This window comes from Morone saxatilis, unplaced genomic scaffold (genome assembly GCF_004916995.1).
Source record: "Morone saxatilis isolate NCDOM2014 unplaced genomic scaffold, NCSU_SB_2.0 Contig21, whole genome shotgun sequence".
Taxonomy (NCBI): domain Eukaryota; kingdom Metazoa; phylum Chordata; class Actinopteri; family Moronidae; genus Morone; species Morone saxatilis.
In genome coordinates, this window is record NW_023339774.1 from 2,555,987 (window position 1) to 2,566,119 (window position 10,133).

At 41.4% G+C, this 10,133-nt stretch overlaps 1 protein-coding gene across 1 annotated transcript in view; it reads right to left on the reverse strand.

Moving 5' to 3' along the window:
• Positions 1-2,811: 2,811 nt before the first annotated feature.
• ccni (cyclin I) overlaps positions 2,812-10,133 on the reverse strand; it is a 14,419-nt gene continuing 7,097 nt past the window's right edge. Inside the window, exons 3-10 of the mRNA XM_035667712.1 lie at positions 9,088-9,222; positions 8,045-8,119; positions 7,796-7,936; positions 6,851-6,979; positions 6,584-6,685; positions 6,064-6,202; positions 5,411-5,640; positions 2,812-4,467 (exon numbers count right to left, since the gene is read on the reverse strand). Of these exons, the coding sequence (XP_035523605.1) occupies positions 4,276-4,467; positions 5,411-5,640; positions 6,064-6,202; positions 6,584-6,685; positions 6,851-6,979; positions 7,796-7,936; positions 8,045-8,119; positions 9,088-9,222 (1,143 nt within the window). The 3' untranslated portion in view covers positions 2,812-4,275. The remainder of the gene's footprint in view (positions 4,468-5,410; positions 5,641-6,063; positions 6,203-6,583; positions 6,686-6,850; positions 6,980-7,795; positions 7,937-8,044; positions 8,120-9,087; positions 9,223-10,133) is intronic.

Here is a 10,133-nt window from a genome sequence, read left to right on the forward strand (position 1 = left end):
TTTGGGCTTTTATTGCCTTTATGATAGTGACAGCTGAAGACAGACAGGAAAGGGGGGCAGAGAGAGGGGATGACACGCAGCAAAGGACCACAGGTCAGATTCGAACCCTGGGCCAAGGACTCAGACCGAGGACCAGTTCTACACACTGAGCTAACCGGGCGCCCATAAAATATGTTTTGTAATATGCTTTCTGAGATTTACACAATAATGGAAAAGGGGCCCCTTGAGGAAAAAGGCTGGGAGCACAGTTGCAGTTGATGTGCGAGGCTTGGTGTGTGGAGATCAGCACGTTGGTGTCAAACAGATAATTACTGGCAGGGAGCCTGAGCCAATGCATCCGGCTGGAACAATGGAGGACCCAGCCTCAGGTTGGGCCACTGCAGGGAACCAAGAAAGGTTCATGGGCTGTGGCCACCTGCAGGCAGTGAGCTCAGTTCGCTTTGTAGCTGGTGTTTCCTTTTCAACAAACCAGTCCTAAGCAACATTTGCTATACTACGACTAAAAGAGACAATAAAATCTGTCTGGAGCCGCAAAACATATTCTGTAATAATCTGTTTATTAAAATCTATTACAAGTCTGTTAATGTCTTGGAGGAAATTATTACCAATGATACTAATTAAGGTTTTATTCCATTTAGTGTAGCAGAGCCTTTCCAGTAAGCCAGCATGAATGGAACAGAACCTTAATTAGTGATATGTCTGGTATCAGTATAATCCATGAAGACACCGTCCATCGGGTGTGACGGTATTTGATGAGTATTTCAAATACCAAAGTAAGTACACAGTTCGCTGTTTGGTGCTGGAGAGAGTGCAGTTACCTTCCAATAATATTAAACATGAGCTTGAGGAACAAAGGTTCCTTAAACGCATCCCCATATAGCACTGACCAGTTATGGATGATTGTGGGAAGAAACTAGGTTTATACTACTATTACATAATATTTTAGAATGGAATCTAGCTTTATAAAAAGATATTTAGGGAAATATTTCAGAAACTATAGAAGATACACACTTAGATAGTCTGATGAAGTCCTGAATGAGCTGAACATTTTGAAGTTTAAAGGAAATTTCTGTGTTGAACAGTGTTGAAATAATTAGGTTCCAAAAATGAGGAAGAATAAGAATAATAAAGCAAAACTGAGAACATAGTTTGAGGAACTGTAGGTAGTTAAAGCTGAGGTACCTGTAGGCTGAAAGGCTGTAATCACTAGGGTTGGGTACCTGTTTTTCAGTAAACATTCAAGTAGGAAAAAGTCCAAACTCCTCTTACAACCGCAGTGCTTGTATTCTGTAATAGTTCCCTGTAAACAGTATGCTGTTCACATGGTTTCATACTACTGTTTCAGACATACTAAAAAGATCATAACACTACATAATAATTATTCATATTTATGTCAAGTTGATCATCAAACTTGCCAACCTCCACACATCAGAGCCTAAATCAGGAGAGCAGACCTCACCAGTCCCATTATCTTCCCACTCTTCAGCTGGTAGATACATATTGTGTTTGACCAGGCGGACGAGGCCCCACAAGGCCCGAGGGTTCACGGGCCACCCGACTCCTGCTGCCTGATGGGAGGGGCTTAGTGAAGTGATGCAAGGCAGTGAAGCTTTTACATAGATTAGCAGGTAATGCCTTCTGAAGCTTTAATTAAATGAAGTGAATGAATAAGACTGTGTAATATGGTCCTGGGTCTCCACGAGTGAATTATGTGTTTAATGATTAACTACAGTTTTAGTAAGCAACCTGCACCAGAATATTCCACACTGACTGCATACAACGTCACAGTCAGAGGTAAAACCAACTGAGTGAGCGCCATCAGTGTGCTCAGCTAACACAGCAGGTAAGACTGTCGCTCTGACACACTGCAGTCTCAATATGCAGTCAGCCTCAGGAGGATCCTCTGACTCTTCATCAGAGGACACTTCTATTATTGGTTAATGACAAAATGACGTTCCCATCAGCTTCAGCTGTACAGTGCTAATTAGCAAATGTTAGCACGACAGACTAATGTGTACATTAGCAGTGTCTAGGTCCAGCCTCAGACAGCTGACAGCATGGCTGTAGATTCTTGATAACAAATAAAACCCTGACAGACAAGGGAGGAAAAGATCTGGTGATCTATTTGCTAATTCTAAATAGTTTAAATAAATAAAGCTCACAGGTGGGAAAATAAGGTTTTGCCAAGACAATCTTCCTTATAAGTTCCTCAATTGTTATTTGTTTCATCTGTGGAACAGGTGGGGAAATAAAAAGTTCATCTGAGAACAGGTTTGCTGTTGTAATCCTTCAGCCACAAGAGGCTAAAGTGCACCACCCTATGTTCTAAATAGGAGTAGAAGCTTCCAGGTGAATTTCTTCATTAACTCCAAACACAAGGTACATAGTGTGATAGTAAGTTATTGAACATTACTGTCATGTCTTTCTTTGGGCTAGAAATGCATGTTAATCAGCACTGAGAGAAATTCACTCATGTTTCACTTAATGTTTTTAAGACCTATTTATAACATGAGTAGTGGTGCACTCTTGTGGTCAAAATGAGTATTACAACAAAAAACACATTCACCTGTTTTCATATTCATTATTTTAAGGACCTTTGAAAGATTATTCTGGCAAAACCTTTTTCACCTGTTCCTGAGTCTTAAGTAGCATAGAAAATAATTAAGATAAGACTTAATTAAATGTAATATTAATTAAATGCCAGATTTATTTTTTCTTACGTGCCTCTCAGGGCTTCTATAGAATAGACAGAAAGAACTAAATGTAAAAGATGAATGTTTTTGTTTGACACAGTGAAGACAAAGATCGTGATCAGTTTTCATACGTTATTTATTGGTACCACGTTGTGTTCAGGGACCTGGAGCAGCCACCAGCAGCTCCTGCAGCAGGAACAACAGAGCTTTTTTGCAGAATTAAAATATATATTAAACAGAAATTCAAGAGATAAAAACAGCATGTTGTTTTTAGATTTTTTTTTTTTGAACATCAAAGTGAAGATTGTCACTTGTCTCCTTCTGAAGCTACCAACACCAACTGAAAAACCACATTTCTGTCTCTTAGCTTAATATTAAAATGCTTTAAATAACTCAAGGTTGTTTTATTTACTACAACTTTATTCCCGTTGGCTAATTCAACACACAAACCACATGCAGTCTGATTTTTATCAGAGCCTGGCTCAACTTTAGGTTGGTTATAAAGCCTGGATGTTACTGTTACTGAGAAATAATCAATATCTCTGTCTGTACGTTTAACAGGACCCTTTTAGCTTGATAAGACTGTTAGTCTGGATTACTTAAACCAGGTTTACATGGCAGTTTCAAAGAGAGGCTTTTTTTGTAGGTAAATAAAACAACCTGAGAAACTTTCATTCAGTCAAGCTATCACAACAAGCTGAGAGGGAAGGGGAAAACAGAGGGATTCATAGGAGGGGTGTTTATATTAGCATCTTATTAACAATCAAATTGCACTTCACTTAAAAAAAAAAATCTTCTATCTTGGAGAGTAATACAGATTATCGTCTACAAAATCATTCATACAGAGTGAAGGAAAGAGAGGAATAAAAACATAAATATGTGAAACGAAAGAAAAGATTCTAAGATATGAACAACAAATATAAGTTGACAAACAATGACATTTTCAGTAATCTTCCACAACAGGACAGAGTGAGACACGGGTTGAGAAGTATATTCTAGGTTTTTTTGAAGGTTACTTTTCTATTTATTTTCTTTTTTTTAAACCTTTTGTGATACTGCATTTGTGTTCAACAAATAGAATTAATAAGATAGTAGCAGCAGCAGCTTTTTTATTTTTTGAATGTTTAATTTTTTTTGGGCTCTGTTTTCCAGTTGCAGGGGATGATGGGAGCTGACCTCAGGGCTGCTGAACAGCTCGGGCTCACACTGGGGTCGTTTGCACTGAAACCAAAACCATCTTAACCACCGACACCATCTGTAACACTGCTTCATTTGTATTATAACATCGATATTTTCTTCTTCTCCTGCACCGTCCATCAAAAGCAGTGATGTAACAATTGTCTCTGGCAACTCTGATAGGCAACATTTCCCGAGGAGCTGCCTTTATATTTTTTTTTTTGCAAATGGGAACACTGAATACAAGCTTTCTCTGACTTCACTGCCTATTGCTGAATGACTTGCCCATCACTGTTGCCAAAAGTTAGATTTGAACACTTGGATTTGAGGAGTTTAATCTGAAAGTGAAACAGGAAGAAGATGTCAGTGTGAAGGTGGTTTTGGTAAACAGGTTGCGGTTTGGTCTCTAGGAGGCACTGACTGGCTGCAGAGGCGGGCAGGGGGAGCAGCTGCCTTCCTGTCGGGTTAACAGGACACTGCAGACACCCAGTCCTCCTCCATCTGTTGGTGTTGCCCCCTCCTGGACAGCGATGGTGACGTCTTCATTGTAGAGGCGTTTGATGCCGTCATAGAAGTCGTCCACCTCCATCTCCTCCACCTGGACACACAGACAGACTTATATTGTGACTCAGGTCTAGAGCTCTAACTAACCATTATTTTCATTATCAGTTATCAATACTTCCATGACTAATCAGTAGGGATGTCCCCATCTGATATCAATGATCACTATCAGCTATACTGAGCTTTATTGATCTGATCCAATCTTTTGTTTTCCGTCAGCTGTCACACAGCTGCTTTTATACACAATGCAGCAGTCATCAACTCTCTCCTCCATGCAGAGAGCCTGAGGCAGACAGCGGTAGAGACACAGCCACACTCACCAGCCCAAAAACAAAAATTAATTAATGTAATCTGCGCAAGAGATGGACGATGGATATAAACAGTCATCAGAATACAGTCAGTTCATTCAGGTAAAGGCCGCACCAAAAACTGGAACTACTTCCCCACAGCGACAAGATTAAAAACATTACACAGGGTTTATTTAATACAGTATTGTATAAAACAAAATAAAAAACCCATTAAGGAACAGCTTTGATGCAGGCTTTTTTTTTTCTCAATGCAATGCAGAGCTATTCAGTTGTCTTTAATGTACTTGAAGTGTGCATTATCTAAAAAAGAATTCCTGATCAGGACATCAGTCAGTTCTTTGGTCCTTAAAAGGAAGTGTTGTGTTGGCTCTCTGCTCTCTCACTGACACAGAGCTCAGAGTGGAGAGGCAGACAGCGGAGAGAGTTGACGATCGCTGCATCATGCATGAAAGCGTTGAGTAAAAACAGCTGTATAACATCTGACATAAAACAAAAGATGGGATTGGATCAATAACACTCAGTATAGCGGATAGGATTCCTTACAAAATGCCTTGTTTGGTGCCAATACAGATTGGATCAGAACATCCCTAACTTAATTAACTAAATGAATCTTGAGTTGATTAACTAATCATTTCATCCATCATTTTGTTTAAGAGAGAGGGACAGTGTTACCTTGCGCTTGGCGGAGGCCTTGCAGCGCAGTGTGACCTTCTGCAGGTGGTTAAGGTGACGGAGGAGTTTGGGTGGGGAGAGTAGGGCTGGGATGTTGCTGTTGGTGGAAGAGACGGAGGTCCAGGGCTGTTGCTTCCCCTCCTCCCTGCCAGCAGGTGTCTGTGGCAGGGCGGGGGCAGCAGCGACGAGGGTGTGGTCCCTGGAAGACTCGGCATCAGAGGTGATGATCCCTGGAAAGAATAAAGTTACAGAAATGCTTTAATACTTATGTACAGAGTACTGAGTAAGTAAATACACATACAGCAGTGCAGCAGAACCAGACATATCACATTTTTGATTCCACACATTCTTCTTCCTTGTTAACACCCACAATTCAACTTGATTGAGATTTGTGTATGTTATGCTAGTTGCGGCTAATGTAGCCTCAAGCAGCAGTAAGGAACAGGCTACAGAGGTCTGGTAACTTCACCTCCCCACACACATACAACAGTGTGTGTTGATTGTGGATTAGTGTTCCTACCACCTCCTTTCATTGATTTCAAGGCACTAAGAATAACTATATAGAAACAAGACCATCAAGCTATGTAGCTCATACAGTGTAGAGGCCTCAGTATTAAACTGACACTGTTTGATAACTCATGTGTTGTACATACCCAGTGTGCAGGGGGGGAGTGTGGGGTCCTGCTGCAGGGGTTGGTAGATGTAGACAGTGTTGGGAGGCAGGGAAGCTCTCAGTGTGGACAGACTACGAGCCACCAGCTCTCGACTCCGTATCAACTCGGAGCTGTCGATCTGAGAGAGGGAAGAGGAAGAAAGAACTTACTGACTTGTCCATATCAAACAGCTGTGATGGTAAACTGGGAACATCAGAGGCTGCAGAGAGAATCAAGCAGACTTATTTCTAGAAGAGGTTTCTGTGTTTTTGCTCTCACCCGATGCACCTGTTCAGTGAGCAGATATTCTAATTTCAAGTCCTGTTTTTATTCTGTTTGATCCATTTTGAGGAACTAAATGAAACAGGAGTTTCCACTTTGCTCAGAAGTTCAGTGTGAGCTTTCTGCTGCTTCACCATCAACACCTCTGTTCGTTTGCTTTGGTCACATGACTGAATATTTAGAACTTCTGATTGGCCACAAGTTATCCCTAATAAATGAAAGAGTGTGAGTGTGGTACCTGTGCCTTCCTCAGCAGGTCGATGGTGAGAGCCAGCCAGTCAGGACAGCAGGTCTCCAGCTCCAGGGTGATAAGGGCCAAGGCCAGCATGGATCCTCTGAGCTAAAGGAACACATGAGGGACAAACTTCAGGCGGACACCAGATGAAAACCTGAACCTCAGAGCTTGATTAGCCTCAGTGATTCGAAAACAGAACATGCTTTAAATCGTCCACTGAGGAGCAGAGCTATTTAGGGTGCAGAGTAAAGTGAGGATATGTGTGTGTACCTGTAAGAGCGTGTGGTCGGCCAGGCAGTGGTAGAGCCGGCGTGTGAGCAGGGCGAGGTGCTGAGAGTGGTTCAGTCCCAACATGGCGTCCAAAAACCCAGAACGACACGACAACACCATCGCATGGAACTGTGGGTAATAAATGACAAAATCAGGTTGAAAGCAGCGGAAAGTTGTGAAGCTACAAAGGTTTCTTCTGAACTTTGTACTATTTGTATTTGTAAGTGTTTTTGTTTGTAATACAGTACTTTATGTTGTTACTCATGATGCCATTGTTGGTGTTTAAAACAAGGATGGAAAATCTAACACTGACGGTGATCTACGGTAATGTTAAGTAATTCACATGCAACACTGTCAATAACCATGAGTAGACCACCTTTCTTGAAAATGAAATGCCATTAAATGTCTCATCATTCAGAAATTAAAAAGGTAGAAAGGTAGAAATGTTGAGTGCTATGTAACATCTACAGATGGTAGGGATTAAAAACATACTCCATTAAATGACCTACAGACAGAATGTAGATTTTACCACTGAACCTGATTTAATTCACTGATATCACAGGTGAGAAACTCCTCTAGTTAAACTTGTTAAAGTAAAGTAAACTTCAGGGGCTGAAACAAAGAATACAAATGTTATCCAGCAGGATGATCTGTAGGGAGGAGGGCAGTAACATCTTTTTGTCACCAGGTGTCACTAGCTACACTGATTACAATCTACAAACACAGTATGAATGAACGTTCAATGAGTATTAAACAAAAACGCACGTAGCACGCGCGCACACACACACACACACACACACACACACACACATAACTTTGAAGTCCACTAAATGTAGTTCAATTCAATTCAATTCAATTCAATTTGTATAGCGCCAATTCATAACAGAAGTAATCTCAGGACACTTTTCAAATAGAGCAGGTCTAGTGGGGGTGTGACTGACGTACGATGTGCAGGAAGTCCAGTGCTGTGGCGGTGTGCAGATCCCAGTTCAGTTTATCCAGGATGATCCTCTCCATCCTCAGGATCTCTGATGGGGAACAGCCACAGCTGCTGGAGGCAGCCAGCTCCTTCAGAGAGGGCACACACTGAGACACACACACACACACAATTACCTCAACTGTCCTCACACAGACAACTGCACGTATCTATTGTCTGCTTGTGCCTGCATATATGTGTGTTGTGTTTGTGTTTACCTCATCCTCCTCACAGGTCTTAGCAGCCAGGAAGAAGCAGGCGATGGCGATGCAGCGCAGGTACTTTGGACGAGCCTGGAGACAAACAAGCCCATTAATCCATAAAGTGTTTACAGTTTTACAGCAGTGTGCTGAAGACAGCCTGACATCTGCTGACAAGTCTGTTGGAATACTGTGGCCATGTAAAAACTGGGATCAACAGACCTCGGGGCACATTGTTATAAAACATTAACAACGGACTGCACTCCATCTTATGTTATCCGTTTCCAAGGTTCCTTGTATTGTGGCACGCTCACAGTTACGGCATAGTGGGACACTTAATGAAACTCGTTAAGTGAAATCAAACTCATAAGGGGGCAGGGGTTAACAAACAGTCAAAGTCAACAGTCACCACCATGTTATGCTCTTATGAAGCAGGCAGCAGGCAGCAGTGCTTGGAGTTGTTTTAGACAAGAACAGTGCTAGATGTGTTCTTAATACAAAACCTTTAAATATTATTAAATATTAAATGAAATATTACTCAGTATTATTCAATTAAATTACTCTAATTAGTTCTTCCATCTCTGTTTGTAGCAAAGCAGTTTGTGTTTGTATTACAGCTGCACTGATCAATACCCACTTCAAGTGCACTGGATAACATGAATCAGCATTTTTGTGGTAGGAAAAAAAAAAAAAAAGCCGAAAGCATGAGTCGGCAGTATTTAGTGATGAGGTAGTGGAGATCACAAAAACAATAAGGTCCTGATAATCCTGGAGCATTTTATTCCTTCACTTCCTGTGTGTGGTGTGAGACGTCCTGATCTGACCGGGCATTCTGGACTGACACAATTCCTGTTCCTGTGTGAACGCAGACTCTCAGCTGGAAGGCAGCTGGAAGAGTCATCATAGTTGGGTGCGGCAGTGGGCATCAAAGACAAAGCTATGAAAGACCGCCCACCCCTAGTAAACTAAGGACAACCTGAGGGGCTCTGTCTTCCTTTTTGGGTTAAAAGCAGATAATTAATAAAAGCAGCTGTTCTGCTAGTAGTACTGGTGGTTTTTACCTTGATGGGAGTGAGGAAGCGGTCCAGGATACTAACAGCTAACACCAGGGTCTCTGGGTATAGCTGCAGTCTGCCGTGGAGCTCCATCAACCAGCGCACAGCCTCATCCCGCTGGCCCGGGGAGATGTCTGTATCCTACAACAAACAACAAGGTGAACATGGTCAACGGCCTCATCTCACCAAGCCTCAGGGATGTTTGCACTGAAGCATTTGTTCTTGTTCAGGTTTCCTCAAGAGGACAAGAACATGTCATCATAGTTGCTGAATTTATCCTCCTCCTCAAGACAAAATTATATTTCGGCTCCAGTCTAGAAACAGGTAATAAGTAAATATTTAGCTTTTTAAGTAGTAACTACTTCAACCTTATAGTCTACTATGATATATGATGAAGAAAAGCAGCAAGTCCTCTCATTTCAGAAGCTGATTTTCTGCACTATTTTTGCTTGAGAAAGGACTAAAATGATAGATCAATGATCCCCTCGATCAACTTATTGTTTTAGTTCTATTATTAGATTGTCTAAGTCAATCCATTCTTCATGTCATTAAAAATAAAAGTTATAATAAATAAAGGTAAAATATTCAAAGTCAAAAAGTCAAAGTCAGCTTTAATGTCAATTCTTCACATGCACCAGACATACAAGGAATCGAGAGGACGTTTCTCATTCACCCACAGTGAAACAGATAAAGTGCACAGGCACAACAGATAAGAACAGACAATCAGGTTGGTGTGGGTTGTCGAGCTGGTTTAGAAGGTAATGTTTTTCCTTATCTCCAAACTAGGTGATTCAGTTAAGTCCCGTCTGCCAATGTTTGGCCCTGCAGTTGGAAAACCAGGCCAAGTGTGGCCTTGAATAAGCATTGCTGGTTCAGAGAGAAGAAAACCCGTCCTGAGGACTCGGGAGGCCTCTTTGTTTGTTTTCCTCTTTATGTTTGTCCACAAATAGAGGTTCCCTTGTGTTCAATTGTGAAACTGGTTAGCGTGAAGAAATGGCTTTTCGGGATCAGAAATGGCTGAAAGCGGAGTTGTAGACAAATATTAGGAAATG